Source organism: Harpia harpyja, chromosome 11 (genome assembly GCF_026419915.1).
Source record: "Harpia harpyja isolate bHarHar1 chromosome 11, bHarHar1 primary haplotype, whole genome shotgun sequence".
NCBI classification, from domain to species: domain Eukaryota; kingdom Metazoa; phylum Chordata; class Aves; order Accipitriformes; family Accipitridae; genus Harpia; species Harpia harpyja.
In genome coordinates, this window is record NC_068950.1 from 35,454,088 (window position 1) to 35,473,904 (window position 19,817).

Sequence of the window (19,817 nt, forward strand, 5' to 3'; positions counted from 1 at the left end):
GTTTCAACTCTAGATATGGGGGTCAGGGTGGTGGCAAAGGCTCATGGATGGATCCAGGGCAGGGATGCTCCTATTATGCTCCCTGAAACCCATTTTCCTGCCTTTCCAGGAAAAAAGTGCTTCCTTCCCCTTTGCAGCCAGTGAGGACAGAGGTTTCCTTCCCACAGGGGCTCAGCACCAGCCAGGACCTGGGACCACGGTCTCCCCCTGCCCCTCCAGCCTTTGGTGGGGAGCACCGGCTGGGGATGGATCCATTCTGCCCCGCGGCCGTGCCCTTCCCCATGTGCCACCCCAGCTTGGCAGCCTGGGAGCTAAAAATAAGTGAAATGCAGGGGATAACTGGGTGCCTAAATATATCCCTTCTTTAATTAGCACCAGGCGACTGCCTCGCAGTCACGTCCATCTGCCCACTAATCCCACTAAGCTGCGCCCACGTCAGAGGGCTCCCCCGAACAGCCTCCCCTGAGCTCTGGCCACGGGAGCATCCTCGCCGCCGGCTGGCTTATTTGCACTGGCCCTAACTGGGGCCTTGGCGTGACAGCGGGCTGCCGGGGATGGCCGTGGCGTGGGAGGGCTACGTGACGTGCGAGTTAAATTGGCGCGGAGGGGGTCAGCGGTGACGGGGGGGAGCACGGGTCCTCCTGGTCCTGAGACGTGCAAGATGGGTGATGTGGGTGCTGCGTGCCAGGGACGGTGATGCCCTGGGACAGGAGCACCCACAAGCTGCTACATTTTCCTGTGCAACTCGTTCCCTCCTGCCCTTCCCCTCTCTGGTCTGAAATACCTGTGGTTTCCTCGGGCCAGGGCTGGCTGGGAAGGCCGGCTGGGAACTTCTCTGGCAGTGGGATGCTCTCCCACGACGCTGCCCAGGGAGCTCTTAGGTGCGAGGCTGTCATTGAACTCAATGGGGTTGGGCTGGGACAGCATCCTGCTCCCCCAGGAGCATCCCTGGCTCTCCCTGGGGCAGTGGGTCAGGCAATATTTAACCCATCGCAGCTCCATTGGGCTCTGCAGTCCTTCAGTGGGGCAGTTTGGTGAAAGCCTGAGTTGCACCATGGCTCTGGCTGCTGGTTTTAGCATCCTCTTGCATTTCTAATACATATAGATAAATATATATATATTTCTGGTTTGCCCCTTTGCAAGAGAACTGAGTGCCAGCAGGGAAGGATGCAGGGGAGGATGGGCTAAACCTGTGGGCCCGGTGGCTGCAAACTCCTCTCTTGTCAGCAGCCAGCTCTTCCCCTTTAATAAAAGGCTGGATTCCCCCCAAAGCTGACTCCTGGGAGGCTCTGCAAGCAGCACAGTGTGGGGGCAGCATCCTGGAGGGTTTTCCCTTGGGATTCTTCAAAGTATATGACCAAGCCACCACCGCTGCTGTCAGCGAGGACACAGGTCTCGCCGGGCTGGGAATAAGTCTGGGCTTTGCTCTGGCAACCCCTTTTAATCCTGGAGGACAAGGTCTCTGGGAAAGGTGCTGCCCTCCCAGGTCACTGGCAGCAGAAGGTTGCATTCCCTGTTAAACAAGCCCGGCTCACTGCCTTTAATCTCCCAGCTTGAGCCAAGTCCCTGGGACAGAGCCAGCAGCTAACCCTCTAAGCTGGCTCTTTTCTACAGCATCTGTCTCCCCACTGAGCTCGTGGCCTCTCTGGGGCCGGATCCTGACACCCCAGGCATAATGCAGGGGGTTTGCACATCTTCTCCCGCTCCCTGCCTCAGTTTCCCCATAGCAGTGCAGTCCCGGCGGGGTGCCGTGCCCTGGACCTCCTCACTCTGCCAGATGCGGGATGCTTCCCCGGGGCTGCTGGACTGGTTGGGGAAGGGAGCTGCACTGTGGTGGGGCACAGCCCCACATCTGCTGCAGATGTTTGCCAGGGCTCTTGGTGGGATGCACAGCACCCAGACCCCTGTCCTGGGGTTTGCCCCATGGGAAGGAGCTCCATCGCCTGTGGTGGTGCTGGGCTGAGACCGGACGACACAGGGGTGGCTGTGCAGCTCTGCAGGAACTACTTTGTCAAGCAGAAAATTTTCCAGCCAGAATATAAAATCTCATGTAGTCCTTTCCCCCACTTGCCTCCATGGGAAAACCCTGGGTGGTGAGAAATTGTGGTGTTTGGATTTTCCTGGGCAGGAGGGGAAAGCATCAAAATGAGCCCAGGGATGCTGCTGGCTGCGAATCCCCAACCCTTCCTGGGAGCCAGGTGCTGCAGCCGGCCCTCATCCTAATTCTGTGCCACCTGCCGAACTGGGAACCAGTGCCTGCTCCTGCTCAGATGCCTTTTGCTTGAAGAGCAGCACCCAGGGCTATGATGCTGCCCTCCAGCCTCTGCTGCTTCTGCATTGCACCCTCCCATGGTTTTGGGTCCAGCTCGTGGGTGGGAGCTGCTGAAAAGGTTGTGCTGATCCCAGCGTCTCTCCAAAGTGCCTGGGGTGGCTTTGGGGAAGGGCTGCCTCAGCCCCAGCCCTTCCCAATTACTGATGGGGGAGAGAAGGAAGGAGAGAAGCAGCTTTGCAGGGAGCAGGGCTGGAGGATGGAGCAGGGCCTCGGGCTCTGCCTTTGCTTCCAACAGGGAAGGGGAAAGGATGGATCCAGGGCCCTGAAAAGGTGGATATTGCAGGAGGTCATGAATAAAAAAATTGCAGGAGTGGCATACCTGGGAGGAGGCAGCTTCCAGGGATTGCCATCCACATGCAGCGTTGTCCTGGTGCAAGCCCAGAGCTGAGCTGCTGCTGGGGCTCCATCCTGTGCTCTTCCATCGCCCAACCCTGCTCCCTCCCAGCTCCGGTGCCGGGACAGCACCTTTCCCTGATCTTTGGCTGCGATTTTTGGCTTTACAGGCAAACACCTGAAGCAGGACCTCGCCGGGGCCGGTGCTCCCTGGCCCTGACTCCTGCTCGCTGCACTCCTGGCTCCGCTGAGGATGTTTGAACAGTTTCAATCAGTCCCCAAGAAAAACAGACCGGAGCAGAGCGCGAGCGCCTTCTGCAAACAGGGCAGCATTAAAAGCCCATTTCCTCCCGTTCCCCATCCTCTCGTCCTCTGATGGCCACAGCTGCTTTGCCGGAGTTGAAAAGAAGAAGATTAAAACGGGCTTTTAATGGTTTCCAGCCTCAGGTTTGCTGCTGTGCCACCCCGGGCTTCTTCCCTGCTTGACTGCTCACCAGTGATTTTAAAGGCAAATGGGCTCCTGTTTCCTCCCTCCTACCCTCACCCGTCATTATAGCAGTTGATGCAGATGCTGGAGCCAGTTGTTAATTTTGTAGCTGTCATTAATTTGGGTGCTCCTTAACCCTGCCAGTGCCATTGGGTTTGCCCACAGGGCTGCTTGGGGATGCATGTTCCTGTGGTGGGGGGGATGCTCATCTAGGGCGGGGGGACCACGCTGCTCCCCAGCACTGCCCGCTTTCCCTGTTTCTCTATTAAAAAGATGAGGCTATTAAGAGGATGATGAGGAGAGCAGGACCCCCTTGTGCCCCACACCATGTCCCCCCAGCCGCTGCATTTCCATGCGCTGTCTTTCCCTGTTGCTTTAGCCATGAAACGCTTTGGGCCAAGAGGAATTTCCCCCCCTCCTCGCCTCCTTCCCAAGCCTTCAGCCGGATGCGACGCCATCCAGCAGAAAGCCGTGGGGCCGCGGCTGCTGTCACGGGAAGGAAAACTTCGCTTTGGGACGTAAGCCTTTAAATGCAAGGAAATGGTGGTGGACCAGCGCCACGGAGCAGCCGAGCCCCTGCCCTGCCCGCACCGTGCTGCCAGATCAGGGCAGCCCACCCAGTTGTTTTGCAGCTGGATGGAGGCCCCACTTTTCCTCTTCCCCAGGAAAATCTCCAGCCCCCAGAGTCAGGCCAGCTGCTGGTGCAGCCAGTGGCGTGAGGCTTTCTGTTTTTATGAAAATCCCCATCTAGCACCCGGGAAAACCCCTCCTCTTTGTGGGACGCACACATTTCAGCCCTGCTTTTTCATCCTTGCACTAGAGGGGCGGGCGCTGGCGGTGGGACAGGAGTGATATTGAGTGGATTGGGAGAACAAGCGTGAATTTTTTGGGGTCTTTGGGGTTTGGCAGCTTGAGCTGGTGTGAGATTGCAGTCGGAGCTGGGCTGGCGCTCTTTTTCTGACTGCCTGGCAGGGTCATCTTGCTTGGGGGGGGAACATGCACACGCATTTGCAGGCACACCCCAAATTCAGAGCAATCTGGCCCATCCTGCCCCAATTCCTGCTCCCCGGGGAGTGGGGCTGGGTGTCTGCCAGAACTGCCCCAGCACTGCAGGGATGCTCTGGCCAGGTGTTGGCAAAACTCCAGGGGCAGCTTGCCCTGACAGGGGCTGTAGACAGCCCCAGGGATGAACACTGGGGACTTTTTGGGCAGGCACTGCACCCGTGGGTACAGGGAGATGATGCTCCTTTGGAGTCTGTTTGCTGGATGGGGCATTTGCTGCTCAAGGAGAGGGGGATGAGCCTCAAATATTGTCGAGGCTCATGGATCAGAAGAGGGGAGGGCTGCAGGGATATGCCTAAGGGTGCTCAGGGGTGCAGTGGCAGAGCTGGAAAATGCCCTGGGGGCCTGGAACCCCATCACAGAGCCCATCCCTGAAGCTGCAGCTGGCCCTCGGCATGGCTGGGATCCACAGCATCAACCAGCTCGAGGGAGAACGGCGTATTTCTACCCGGGAATACCCGCCGCTCCTCCCAGCGAGCTGGCAAGGAGCATCCTCTGCATCCCGTGCTTCGGAGGCACCAGCCCATCCCTCCAGGGGGAAAAAGCACCATTCCCCCGGCATGGGGCTGGCCTGGGCTGCTGCTGTTTGGGGTTCCCTCATCCCACTCGCACTGTGGCGGTGGTGGGGCAGGGTGGCATAGCGGGGGGCTCGGCTGGACGCGGGTGCTGGGGAGGAGGGGGAGACCATTTTGCACATGCAGGTGCTCCCCTGAAAAGCAAAGCGCTGCCAGCGGCGGGCAGGGCCGGGGTTTGGCCGGCGTCCCCGTGAGCAGCCGGCGATGGATTCCAGATGGCCCGCGGGTGCACGGGCCTCGCCGCGGTGTTTTTTTCGGCAGCTGCGCTGCAAGAGGGTCCCATCCAAAGGCAACATCCGTCAGAAGGCGGCTGGCAGGGCCAGGAGGAGGAAGAGGAGGAGGGTGGTTTTACTCCCTTGGCTGCAGGCTTACAGGGGAGCAGTAGCCTCGCAGGGCTGACTCCATTTCTCCACGTCTCCTCCCATCCCTGCGCCAGAGGCTGGTGGCAGTGAAGGCGCGTTTCCTGCTGCCTAAAAATATTTGGGATGTGGGCAGGGGAGGCTTGGCCTGCCTGCCCTGCCGGGGCGTCATGTGCACCCCACACAGTGTGGGTGTATGGGCTCGTGGGGACCATCCCCTGTGCTGCAGGAGGGGAGAGCCCGGGGCTGGGCACGGCTTCAGCTGGGGTGGGGAGCCCGTCCCCTCCCTCCGCATTTGGGGTGGGAGAGTGGATTTTAGACCCGTGACAGAAAAACTGGTTGGAAATGCAGCAAGTTTGGAGGTTGGTCGGGAGGAAGATGCTCATTCTCATCGTCTGGGGTGTCTGAAAGGCCACCTGAGCGTGCAAGCTCCCAGGTTCTCGGCAAGGGGCATGGTTTGGGAGGAAGGCACACAGCCGAGGAGCTGTTTGGATTTCCCACCTTGATTGAGGCTGGGATTTATCAGATAGGTTCAGAAAGCAACCTCTGAGCTGCAAATTATGGCAATGGACACTTGCGCCTGCAGTGAGCCCCGGGGGGAGGGATTTCTCTCCCTCGGGAGGACCTTTGGGTGCAAAGAAGGGGTGCCGTGTCCTCAGAGGGGCTGTGGGAGCCACATTCTGTGGCATTGCACCCAAAATCCCCAGCAGAAAGGGCAGCTGAAGCCTTGCTCTGCGGGGGAAAGCTGTGATGAGTAGAGGGGCTGTGCATCGCCTGCACCTTGCTCCCAGCAAGAGGTTTCCTTCCTGGAGCAGGCAAGAAATTTCTTCTAGAAATTATAAACACTCACAAAAATTATGCCTTGAAGCAGGAAGAAAAAAATAAGAGCAACACAGAGAAGGAAAGAAAAAAAACCCAATAACCCGCCCTGTGCTTGGGATCAAAGCTAGGTGCCATTTGGAAGCCCTTGGACAGAAATATTCCCCGGTTTCTTTGGCCAAGCCGCTGCCGTGAAAGGCCGCTTTGTTCCGGGGCCTCGGCCTCACTTTTGCCCTTGTGCACTTCGCTCCTGCCGGCAGCCGGGGAGGCTGTGCTCCGCCGTTGTGCCGGCTGTGCCGGGGGCAGGTGCCGGGGGCCGGCGGGGTCCAGCCCGGCTCTGACTCGGCGGCAGAGCTTTGATGGGCGCAGAGGAGCAGGATGCGGAACCGCTGCTGCTCCCCTCCCCGGCTGCCTGCCCACCACTGAGGGCAGGTATAAAATACCCAGAGCTATTTATTCCATGAGTGATGTGCGTCCAAGTGCCCTTACATTCCTGCTCTCCCCCTCTTCCGCCTCGATTCCTGTCTTCTCCTCACATCTTCCCAAACTTTAGGCCAAAGTTACACTCTCCTTTTTTTTTTTTTTTTTTTTTAGCTATTTTTGTTGTGCTGGCCTATTTCATAAGCTACACTACTCTGTGAAACTGGAATTTCCCTCCAACAGCTGCTTCTAGGTACCGGGGCTCATCGCCTCTGCACGGCTGGGGACAACCAAGTTTGGCCAAAGTTCCCCTTGCCAGAAGTAAGGAGAAGTGGGGTCCCACATCCTCCAGGTCCTGTATTCTCCAGGTCCCAAATCTCCTGGGTCTCAAATCCTCATGTCTCACATTCCCCTGGACTCACATACCCGAGTGTCACATCCCCAAGGTCCCAAATCCCCTTGGACCCATGTCCCCAAGTGCCACATTCCCAATAACCTGCATCCCCAGGTCCCACATCGCCAAGTGCCATATCCCCAAGATCCCACATCCCTCTGGACCCACATGCCCAGCTGCCCGCCCCAGGACAAGAAGGACTCTGAGGCTAAGTCCCTTTAACTCCAAAGTGTCTCACATCAGGCCAGTTTAAACCCTCTCCAGATCTTGGATGTGGTCACATCATTAACTGGTTTTGGTGGATCTAATGTGGGAGGGGAAAGGGCGGCTCTGGCCGAAGCCCAGCCCGGAAAGCTCGGCCGGGCTCTTGCTCAGCCCGGCGGTGCGGTGGGGAAAGCTGCCCAGAACAGGCCAGCCCTGTGCAAAAATGGGAACCTGTGTTGCTGATGAAAAGTGCTTTCTTTGGGTAGGATGTTTGTGTTTCCTTTGGCAGAGCAGCCACGGGAGCATGCACAGCACCTGCCCGGGGTGGGCGGGCTGGCTGGCTTTGCTCCCAGCGTGCCCATCCAGCCCCTTCCCTTGGAAGTGGGGGGAAAGGGAAAAGGCTTGGGAAATGCTCCAGTGCTGCTTCTGCTTGAAGCTGGCTTGTGGCTAGTAAGTGCCTCACCTGGGCAGAGACCTGCGACGGCAGCCCGAGAAGCCAGGATCTCTCCCAGGAATCCATGCGGGAGCCCAGGCAGAGGTTTATCTGCCACTCTCGCAGCACCCATGGGATGGAGGGGCACATCCTGGCCCCTGGCATCCCGGTCTGCCCAAGATGCTCCATCCCAGGACATGTCTTTGCTCACCCCTGGGGCCCTGCAACAGTTAATGCTGCTCTTCCTGATCCTTATCCCTCTTCTGGGAACAGGCCCCTGGATTGCTCTGGTTTGCATCACCGCAGCGAGGCCGAGCCAGCTGGGTGTGAGGAGCCAGGGCTGGAGGCTGCCTGGTTGAGGGAGAGTTCAAGGCTCTGCCCTGTGGCTCAGGTCTGGCCGGGATGGGGAAGGGAAAGGGCTCCGGGGGCAGACAGCACTGCGGAGGAGAGCAGGAGCCCATGGGGAAGCTGGAGTTGGTCTTTGCTCCGTGGTGCTCAAGCCAGTGTTAAGGCTGGGGGAGAGCAGCTGTGGCCAAGATGTTTCCCAGGAGCCACCGCCACCACCAAGGATGGGTTTGGGAGCAGGAGGGTGGGCAGCAGCCCAGCCTGGTGCTCCGCACCTTTCCTTCCCTGCTCTGCCCCAGGGAGCACAAAACTGCCATGCAGAGGGTGCCCTGGCAGCTTGTCCCCCCACCCATCGCTTCTCCACAAAAGCCAGTTTGATTTCCCCAGGGAGAAAGTTTTGCCATCAGAAAGTGCAGATTTGATGAAAACTCAGGGAGAAAATAGCAGTCAGTGAAGTGGTTTATCTCGGTCAGGGTGAAGCCTCCATCCTTCAAACCTTCCTGGGCGTTTGGATTGTATCAGTAGAGAAAGGCTAATGCTGGCGTGGGCCTGTACCAGCTGAACCAAAATTGTTGTGTTGGGGTTTTTTTCCCCTTGAAAGTATTGTCCAGAGACAAATTTTGTATTTTAACATTTTGTTCCAGTTTGGATGAAACCCGGTGAGTGAGATGATGATGAGATTTCCCGTGAAATGGGGATTCTGGATCTGTGTCCAACCCTAATCCGCCAGTTTACTTGAAAGCTGCCGGCCCCTAATCCAAGCTTGGACTTGATGCTCCAGGGAGAGAAATGCTGCATCTCGTGTCTCACTGGGAGGAATTGTGGCTCATGGCCAGGACAAATGCTCCTCCATCCTCCTCGTGTCTCCCTGGGGCTTGGCCAGGTTGTGCATCCCTGGGGAGGTCCTGCTCCCAGGGGATGCAGGCTGCACCCTCCTTCTTGGGCACCTTCCCACCCACCCAGACCCCAGTCATGGTGGGGACTGGTGTGAGAAGAAGCCACATCGGCTGCCTTTCCATGCTCAGGCGCTTCGTTCATGGCAGAGGAGCCTGATGGGTCCCATGCACTGGCCATGCATGTTGGAGCAGGATGGAGGGGACAGGCGACCACGTCCCTCATGGTTTCCATAGGGACCCCCCACCCACCCTTTTAGGCAGCTCAGGGTGCCATGCAGCCCATCCTAACTGCCTTGCCATTTGTTTATGAATGTGTCTGCAGTACTCTGAGCTACGGCTGGTGGTTATGTTGCTCCTGCCACCCAGCAACACAGTGTCTATTAAACTAAACTATTAGACGAAAATAAGTCTATTTTGAGAGCTGAAACCAAGGAGAAAAAGCAGCGCAGCTTGGTTGCTGCAACAAGCCCATGGCTTTTGAACCAAACCCTGATGCCTTACATTGAGGCATTTTGGCTGAGGGAGGGCAGGCTTTTGGCAGTTTTGCCCCCCCCCCCAGCCCCAATTTTTTTCCCATGGGCAAGATCCACCCATGAATCTCCCACTACAACCGGCTCCTGCCCTGGGGGAACAGGAATCCCATGAAAGCATCCCAAGGCTGTCTGTCCATCCATCCATCCCACACCTCTGCCCTGTGGTGCCATGCCTGGGGGGTGCCGGACCATCGCCTGCCCCCAGGAAGGGTCCCATCTGTGACTGGGGGGATGGAACCCAGGAGACTTGCAGGAAGCTCTGTGGCGTTGCTGGGGATGGAAAAATCCCAGGGATCTGCCCTTTCTCCAAGAAGACATCTGAGCTGGGAGGTGTTTTTCTTTCCATCCAGTCAGCACGGCCGCTTGGAAATTTCCTATGCCAGCTCCCGGCTGTAATGTTTTCATAACGAAACAAACCGTCTGGCAAAGCCCTGAAAAATGATTTGCCAATTAGTGACTTACATCTTTCCTGTAATTCTACCTCATTAGCCTTTATTAAAAAGAAACAAATTAAATAATAATAATAAAAAAAGAGCCAATCCCCAGGAGCGCCTTGCAGAATCCTCCCAGTTCCTTATTGATGTTTCCCCTTCGCTCTCCTCCCGCTTGGGCGCCCGGGGGTGCCGATGTGGTGGACACCGGCCCGCGATGCCCACGGCTCATCCGTTGGGAGCCACGTGGCTCCCGATGCCTCTGGGTGATGTTTCTGGGCCGGCCGCATCCCTCCAGTGCTGTGCCCCATCCCTGCAGGCAGGACTGCTGGCAGCGGAGAGCACACAGCAGGCAGAGGGGACCCGACCTCAGGGTGCTTTAACATGGGGCGTCCTCCTTGCTGGGTGTAAAGACAGATGCTCAAGCGAGCCCTCAGAGTCCATGCAGGTGCTTCCCGCTCCTCTGCACCATGACCAGGGGCTTTTCTGCCCCTTTCGGTGCTCCCTGCCTGCTGACGAAGGGGCCCGTGGCTCATGCGATGGAGGGAATGCTGACTCAGCAGCTGAAAAGGCTTACTCGGCAATGTGAAAAATGCTGGTGCAGCATATTTTTTTTTAATGGTCGACTCAGCAAGTTGGAAAATCGTTGCTCAGCAGTCTGCAAGAACGTCGACTCATCGGGTTGCAAAAACACTGAGCAGTTTGCAACCCTGGCCAGCCGAGCCACACACAGACCAGTTCTGCCCCTGCCCTAATGTTCCGAGGATGCTGCTGTGGCATTCCATCCAACTCCCAAGTTTGAGGGGTGAAGCTCCCCCAGGATTGCCCTTGCCAGTCCTCAAGCTTGCCCAAGCCCTTTGGCTGGCCACCCTCAGGCTGCCCCATGCGACTTGGACTTCTCCCCAGCAGCTCCTGAGACCTCGAATGGAAAATGTAAAACATGCATATGGAGAGGTGCCTGCAGCAGTAACCCTGCCGAGCCCCCACGGCTGCCAGTGGGCTGTGCAGTCACAGCCTGGTACAGTAAATCCTGGGGCTGTGGGCGAGGGGCTGTGTCATTGCAGTGGCTGGAGCTCGGCCAAACACCACTGCTGCTGCACCACGAGCATGCTGGGACCCTCCTGCTACACCTGCAGTTGAAATGGAAGAGGATTGGCAACACCACCCACAAACTCACTGATGTTTCAGTGGCCCCAGTGGCTGGTGCTCATGAAGGAACTGGGAAACCAAATGGTGATTTCCCAATCTCCCTTGAAATTAAGGATCTAAGCGAATGGATCCAGCCGAGCTGGGTCTTTTGGAAGGCTGCAGCCACCCTCTCCCCCCAGCACCACAAGCGGCATTACCAAACACGGGCAGAGGAATCAACGAGGCATGCAAGAACATTGCTGATGGCTCCTGCTCTCTCTAAAGACGCTGTGAAAGGAACAGAGGAAAAGCTCCGTTAAGGAGCGCACATGTGCTACGTGTATTCCTCCCTTGTCTCTGCCCCAAAAGGGTTTTGGGGCCCGGCTGCTTCAGCTCCAGCCAAGAGTGAACTGGACATCTGTGAGTCTTTTTTTTAAAGTCTCTGTTAAAGATGATGCTCATGGCCTCGGCTGGGAGACACAAACACAGCTAACACCATGACAGCCCGACCACGCTGCAGTTCTGAATTTATTAGAAACAGCTGTCAGTACATCCTTCTAAAACATTACATGTCAATGTGCTTTATTGCAACTTTTTTATTGCATTTTTTTGATCTAGAGCAAGTAGGCCCAGGATGCTTAGTGTCTGGGATTTAAAAGCCCAACCATCTAGTAAAAGAAAGTACAGCGAAATTGTAACACACCTGGTGACAAGTACAGTGTTGCATTACTGAGCTAGAAACTACAGGATGACTTGTCTGAAAACACTAACATACAATTGGTTTCCTTATGAAGCAGTTTGTTTCTTTTCTTTAAAAGTTAAACTACATGAATTCCTTTTTTTTTTTTTCTCCCCCCCCCCCCCCCCCCCCCCGACTACACCATAAACGACAGAAGAACAGGTTTTACACAAATAACAAACAAGAGTACCAAAGTTACATGCTGGAATTCATCTGGAAAACAAAATAATTCGATAGCTTCTGGAGAAGCAGGTTCTTAACAGATGCAGTTTCCCTTAAAGAAAATAGAAGTCAAAGAAAAGCAGAAACATTAATGCAAAGGTTGTACAAAGGAGTGTGCTGTTATTTCAGCCCTCGATACAAGATCAAACACCCACTCATGCTTTACATTGAACCACACCTTATACAAAGAGTCCACTCACAAAGGGACACGTACCAACATCACCCATTGCACATCAGCTCTGGACAGGGGGTCTGGGGGTCTACTGAAACGTGCAAACGTTCACTGCATCTTGCAGAAGAGCAAGAAGGTTTCTTTTGCTAAACCTTTGCTTGGAACAAAGTTGAATGCTTTGTCCCAGAGTAAATAACACTCCAATTCAATTTGGTTTACAAATGAAGTAGTAACCCCCCAAGGAAATCCAGAGTTCAGCATTTCAGAAGCACATATGCAAGATGAACACAATAAACTCCTTTTCATTTGACAAAAACAAACCCAATTCTGCCTAAACACATGGCAGAATGTGCTAACAGTGAATTTTGTTTTATTTTTAAGGGGCAGTGCCACTTACAGCTAATGCATATAAATGTATACGTGAATATATTTTACATATACCTATATACATACAGTACATATACACACACACGCACGCACACACACATGATGCAGACCATTACAATCCCATGGTGCAATAAACAGCCAGATATACAAAATTAACAGGTTTTGTCAAACATATCTTTGCTGGATGTAGAAGTCACTCACAAAAACAAAACAGACCAAAACCCCAACCAGCCGACTGAACACGAACCCCCACCGCAACCGACGGAGACCCAGGGGCAGCTCACGGCCGGCCCCAGCATCCTACAACTCCCCTGAAGCAACGAGACTGATGCCAGGGGTGATATTCACCCTTGGAGACTTTTGTGTCTTTGGATGCAATCATTTTTCCAAATGATCCCGAGCCCCTTCTATGAGCACTTGGAAAGCACGTGGGTACAGCGCTGCTGAATACAGGGGGAAATATCCCCCCCTCGTTTGCCAACGCCGATCTCACAGAAGCAATCCCAAGGGAAGGTGGTGGACGGGGGGCATCAAATTAAAGCTGCTTTCTCTAATACAGGTTGATCAACGAGGTGTTTCTTCTGTCAATAAGGGCCCATTCTCTACTTTTTTTGCCTCTGAAGCTCATACCACATTTTTTTAAAGGCAAATTTTAGAAGAAATGGTGAGTCTAGTCATAAAATATGGTGAGTCTATGCCAACAGCAATTAAAAAAATGCAAATTCTGCATTAATTGTATGGAGCCAGCCCCAAAGACCAGCACTTCAAGCACTGTCATCATCTAAACAGTTAACAAGCTAAAGCTCCCTATATGCCCCTGTGAACAAACAGGAAGGAGTTGAAAAGGTTTCAAGAGAGATTTTTTTTTTTCCCTTCCCATTCAGTGGAAAGTATTTCTGCCCACAGAATGCAAGATTCACAAAAATGTTGGACAAACTTCATCTAACCCCATCCAAAGCAACTCCTCACGCAGAACTTAACTAGCCGAGCGGCTTCATGAACAAGCCCGCACTTAATTGGGCTAGTAACTTGGTTCCCTTCTCCTGGTTGCACAGGTTATGCTAAGAGAAACGAGGGGATCAGCAATACAAGTTCCCTTCCAATACAGAAAGAGGAGCAATTCCTTAAGGACTTCTATTAATTTCCTAACTATCTCCTTGCACGCACAGTTAAGGAGAGTACAACCTATTATTCCAAAGGGAAGGGTCTGCTCTGGCATCTCTTTCTTTCGTGGTTCAAGGCAGAGGTCCTACTTCATGGTCTGTCTACTGCTTCATCAAACTACAACCAGAGGGATGCTTTGGGATGCTGACTCCTCCTCTTCATTAAAGCTATTTGCTTTGACTGCTGAATTTGAGCAAGCCTAAGTCCCCTCCCCTCACAGCATCTTTGTTCTTCAGGAATGTTATTTTGATTTTGCTGTTCGAAAAGCAGAGGTTGCAAATCAACATAAGGAAACTACATGTAAAAACCCCTGATTTTAAACATGATCTAAACAAAACAACCCCCAACCCATCATAGTGCTTTTTAAAACTGCATTTTTAACCTCTTACCCCTCCTGATCCACAAGCAGTACCTGTTTCATGTCTGCACAATGCAGCAAGCATACAAGACTCACTAACATTTCAGATTTTTATTCCCTGTTAGTGTAACAAAAAAAAAAAAAACCAAACAGACATTCAAAAACAGAAGCAAGATTGTTCAAGTACCAAATAAGGGGCTTTTCCAAACTTAAGGTGTGACACTCCTATAGCAATTCTGCTGTTTTAAACAGCCACAGCGTTCAGTTACAGACATGGTGCCACCCAAGCCTGCAGAGAGCCCAGGATTTGGGGCAACAAAGACCCTCCTCCTTCCCCTGTCCTCCCCAAAACAGCACTAAGTGTCAACATTCATTTCCACAGTCCCCATTACAGTTGCCTGGCTTTGTGAATGACAAACTTTGATTTTTGCCCCGCTGTGACTTGAATTCAGGTATGATTAAATACAAGCTCTTTTTCTGGGAATGGCTTTCGGTTGTGGAAGTCTTGCTTACACTAGTGTCAGTGAGAAAAGAATCAGGCCCATCACATTAAATGGAAAACTTCTTGACCATCTGCCACATCAAGAGAGAACAGTGTGGAAAGAGCATTTTATTTTTGGCATAAGACAGAGGGCTGTAGTGGATATAACTCTAGACTGCAACTACCAACAGCGCAAAGCAGCAACCTAATCCACTGCTGATGAGAATTATAAAAAACCAAACAAACCTAAATACAACCCTCAAATCTAGAGCACTCCAGTACCAGAAGGTGGCCAATCACGTATTACTGCTTCATATACTAGTGAAGCGTCTGTCGGGACATCCCTCTGTTTCTAGGTTGGTTCTTCCCATTCTAAGATTACTTGTAATGAATAAAGAAACTATTGGGAAAAGATTTACAACTGACTAACTTCAAAAACATGGCACTCGTGGCTGACACAATGGGGTGAATGGCAACTGTGGAAGTAGACCTGATTTCCATCCATACAAATACAAAATACTGAATCACCCCTGATCCCTGCAAATATACTTCAAAACAAATTAGAAGAAACTGCATATTCAAGTTTCAACATCCCCTCCACCCCCATTTAACACTGTGCAAAGTTATTAATTTAACTCTACATATATATTTAATACAATATGCGTCAATGAGATCAGTACTCCTCTAACTGCAGTCCGCTAACAGACAGCTGCTACAACAGTGAGACTATTTCCCCCTTTCCTCCTGATGTTTTGACTCTTGAAACCAAAACCTTCTCACATCTCACTTTTTTAAAAGAACTGGAGGTCCTTTGTTTTGCCTTTATGTTCACATTTCCTGTATTTGTTCTAGGCTTAACAGCTGCTTTTCAAACTAGGGTGTAATCCTGCACCTCACAGGCCCATTTCTGATTTCTCAGTGATGCAAGTGTAGAACAGCTCCTGGAAGCTGTGGGTTCTCACACCTCCAATGCTACTAAGCAAACAGAATTAGGCCAAGCACAATGAGCGCAGCAGGACCAAGCCCCTGCCCCATGGATCAGACCAGCTACACATGTCAGTCGGTTTTATACCCATTTTCATTTGCCCTACGAGTGCAAAACAGATGCAAAAAGCATCTGTGCAATGGCTCATGAGAGTCAAAGGGGAGCAATCGTGGCAGCTGGGACTCAGGTGCCTAAACCAAACACAGAGAGATACAGCGGCAAAACACAGCCTACAGAGACTGCTGAGGATAATGGAGCCAAATACAAGGAATATGGGCTTAGTCTGCCCATAGCCCTGATCTGAAGGTTTGGGCAAAACAGAATTTCAAAGAATGATTCAGGATGGCTTATTGGTTCCGAGTGCATCATTCACAGCAAATACATCACCTGTGATCTGCAAAGGGATCTCAGAGAGTGAGGGGCCAGAATCCCAACTTACTCACACCACTATAAAGCCAAGCTACCTTCACAGACGCCAGTGGAATTACACTGTATTTACCTTGGCAGAGCCGGGGCCAGAGCCTGGACCAAGACCTCACAGGATCAGTCAGATTCCACTACAGGGAGACTTCAGACAGTCCCGCTTTGCTATCCCGCTGCTGTCAGTACTGTGAGGGTGTGCCAGGATTTATGAGCCTGAAAGTAGACCTCTGCTTGTTTAAAACAAAAACCAAGCCCTATCTAAAAAATGGGCAGATGTGAAACTTCAGCCAGGTTGTCCCTGTCACAAAAACAGGGATCAGAAATACATGCCCCATCAGCCTCAAACGTTAACATTATAAGAGGAGAGCCCAGCAAGATTGCAAAGGCAAAGAAAACAGTCAGACACTCCTCTCGCACAGGTTTTTCCACAGGCATGAGGCACCTGGCTATCATTTGTGCCTTTGAACCGATTTCTCTCATCAGGCATTTGGACTCAGCCCAGCACCAAGGGAATGCTAGATGCACAAGAGGTGTGAGAATGACGGCTTTACAGCTACCAGATTAGAACTGCAAATTATCCAAGAGGTAGGGCAAGTTTCTTTAAAAAGAAAAATTTCCATGTCCACATACCACTGAGGAATCCATTCCAGATTTTCACCAAGAGCAAAGGCTACATCTCGTTTTTCCTTTTCTTGGGAAAGTGGGAGAGAAGGGACACACGAGCAGATGGGGGTCACTTTGACATAGCAACTTGCATGAATCTTCTCCTCTCACCCAGTTTTGGTTAAGGTTTGTAATGTTTCATTTAGTTAGAAAAGCGGCATCTACAGAATTCTTTGACCTGAAGATTGCACTTTGGCTGATTAGAAAGTGCCTAGGATGCATCAGGGTCATTAGTGCAAAATAAAACATCTCACAGGCATGCCAGGCAACTGCACTACCCCTTCCTGCAATGGCTGTCAGTGCTCCAGCCTTGTCATTTCCCTGCTTGCAAATTCATGACATTCATCTCAATAATACTTCTAGTGTAAACATTAAACATCAACAAGCCTGGCACTACTGCCCAGGCATTACAGAAAAAAAAAACCCAACACATTTGAACAGGAAATAAGACCCAGGGTCAGAAAAAGGTCTATAGCATTCTCAGACCTGCATGACTGTCTGCTTCCTGTCCTGCACAATGGGTGCATTGCAAGGGAACTGCTTCCAGTAACAGGAACAAGAGTAACTTTCAAGGTTGCACACTGAACAATTACTTTGCCAGTTGTGCTTTGATGCCAAGTGGTTCAGTTTGCCAAATTTAGCTCTTTTTCGCTTTAGAAGCTTAAGGAATGGAAATAAGCTGCTTTGTATACTTTCCAGAGAGGGGATTTATTGGATGATTGCTATACTTGACAAAGCCCAGGACTTACCCACTCCAGTATTTGACAGCAGCCCTTGCCAAAGGATGGTACCAGACATCCAGTAACTGAGGAGTACAGCTCTCTTCCCCTCCCGTGTTTTGCATCATGTCCAAAATAACTACAAGGGAATTTAGATTATACCAGTCTAAAATCTTGCTTGGCTGCAGTGGTGCGAGAGCTCAGAACCTAGCTTGCAAAGAACAAATCAGAGGAGATCTATAATTAGCATGCTCACTTCTGTACAACTGGAAATGACTACACCTCATGAAAGAATTTTGTACAATAAGCCATCCAGAAGCATTCGATTGCACCTACGTCTTTTATACCAAAATCAAGCATTACAAGAGTCTGTCATTGTTCAGCAAGAGAACTGCAACAGGCAAGTGCAAGCTTCATTCTAGTTTACATTCTGAAGCACAGTATCATTAAAAACTGAAAACAGAATCCCAAGCTGACAGATGGGAGGAAGGGGGGTGAAGAAAGAGGAGGGTGAGCAATTACATCAGATCAGACAAATTTAGTGTTTTGAAGCCACACAATGTTTAGCTTTTCCTTTTATTTGTTTCAAGTTTTGGTGTAGAAAGTATGTGCAGATGCTAATGCAACCTTCCCCATAAGTGCTCAATCTAGCAACAAACAAAGTTTTGGTGTGTTCAATTTGGTTATAAATGTTTCCTTTAAGTGAAGACCTGTAGTGCCATTGAAACCAAAACTTTGTTATACTGTTGACAAAAAAATAAAGCAACTTTTCTTTACAAGCATTTTTCCATTTAAATAAAAACCTGAAGCTTTCTCATAATTCCTTTGGTCTTCTCTCACCAAATTCCATGCTACCTCAAGACAAGCCCTCTTTTGGAAGTTCGGCTGAATCGCAGTGAAGCTGCTAAAATTAACAGAGAAGAATTGCTGTGGTAGTTTCCCCCCTAGTTTCTTGGGAGTTTAAGACTGAAAGACATTACTGATGCCTCGAACAGAGGCTTCAAATTGTCTCTACAAGAACAAGAGAAAACAAAATCCAATTAGAAGTTCCACTGAAGGTGCCTGGCAAAAAATTATCTCCATAAAACGATGTTTTGCTTCCAGTATTTTTATATGCATTGTGTTGAGTTTATTCCCCTCATAAGGAAACAAAAGTATCAGTGTAAAAGCACAGCTGAGCTTTTAAGGTAGCACCAGGACACCTACACCCAAGTTGTCGTCTTGTTGCTGCTAGGCCTCTTTTTGATTCACATTCACAGAATCACTTCTTGTGCAAAACAAGCAGTCTAAGGAGAAAGAATGCCCTCCAAGTTCTAATAAAAACTGTAGAAAAGAATCCAAGATAGCCAACACTTTCCTCCTCCCCAAAATTTATCTGCAGAGAGAGGGGGGCATCTGTGCGTAGACAGGATAGGCAAGCCTGACATTTAGGGAATCATTGTGTTGGACAAGGGATGTCTGCTGGTAATGAAGAACCAAATCCTTAAGTGTGCTGTACAGGTTATACGGTTCTGCAAACCCGTAACCTCTTGGAGTGCTGTAGATCACACAGTGTTTCACTTCTCCATCAGCTCTGCAAAGAAAGAAACCAGGAGAGTTTAACATCAAAGGACAAACCCAAAGTGACAGTCTATTAACAATTAACTAATGCAGCAATCCTGCCAGTCACTAAATTACATAATGGAGGACCCAGCAGATGCAAGTTGAGGAGATTAATATAGTCTGTGAAGAAACAGTGCTTCAGGGCATGTGATTAAACACTCTTGCATAATAATCCACATAAGAGGCCTCTTCTATCCCAGCAGTACAATTCCCTACTGCATTGTTCTCCAAATGTTTCTTGGAAAAGAAAAAAAAAAGAGTCAAGAGCTTAACCAAGAAGATAAGCACCTGAAGTCAGCTATGATTTTGTGCTCAACTTATCTGGAAACCTTTCCACTAAGCAAAGAAGCCAAAACCCACAAATTCTTAGGATCTACAGAGTATTTCATGAAATGCAGCACTAACCTTCAGTATGCATTTTTTTAATGTTCAACATGGCATGGGTTCAAGTTGGTTCATTATCTGAAGTCATGGCGACTGAGTCCCTAACTTGGCAAAGCAGTTACTGCAACACAGTATTTCCAAAGCTGCTAGAAAAACTTATCTGCCAGAAAGATTGAGTATTATGTAATCCCTGTACTGGAGCCTATTACAATCCAAGTCACACGTAGGAACAGCTTACGTTATGCCATCCCTTTGCTATCTTGTAGTACAATACCAACCATGCAAAAGTATCTGATGAACCCATCACTTCAGTGACTGTGACAAACAGTATCTTGAACATAGCAGTTACTACAATCTCCAGTTACCTTGAGGTGATACACCTTCACATAATAATTTCTTGGACTTGCTTTCAGAAGCAATTAACCTCATGTGAAATAAATCAGTGAAAGCCATTTTGCACTCCAGAACAAGCTTGAAGGGGATTTTAGATAATGGAATCAGAGTATTTCTGACCTCCATTACACCAGCATAAAATGAAGTGAAACACAAGAAATCAATGCAAGGCTGTGTGAATGTCATAAAAACTATTGCTCCCAAGTTATGTCTCCTCTGAAGCACCACCATTGTCTTAAACATACAAGAGAAAGCATCTAGAGTTGGCCATGTCTGAAAACAAGAATGGAAGACGTTAAAGCTTTACAGCCCCATTTTTCTTCTTCCCGTGCATTCCTTGGCAGGGAATAATATGGGAGAATTTGGCCTTAATT

At 50.7% G+C, this 19,817-nt stretch overlaps 1 protein-coding gene across 2 annotated transcripts in view; it reads right to left on the bottom strand.

Moving 5' to 3' along the window:
• Positions 1-11,261: 11,261 nt before the first annotated feature.
• PIK3R3 (phosphoinositide-3-kinase regulatory subunit 3) overlaps positions 11,262-19,817 on the bottom strand; it is an 83,736-nt gene continuing 75,180 nt past the window's right edge. For both annotated transcript variants that reach the window (XM_052801266.1, XM_052801267.1), the window contains one exon: positions 11,262-18,637. In XM_052801266.1, coding sequence (XP_052657226.1) covers positions 18,436-18,637 — 202 coding nt within the window. In that variant the 3' untranslated portion in view covers positions 11,262-18,435. The remainder of the gene's footprint in view (positions 18,638-19,817) is intronic.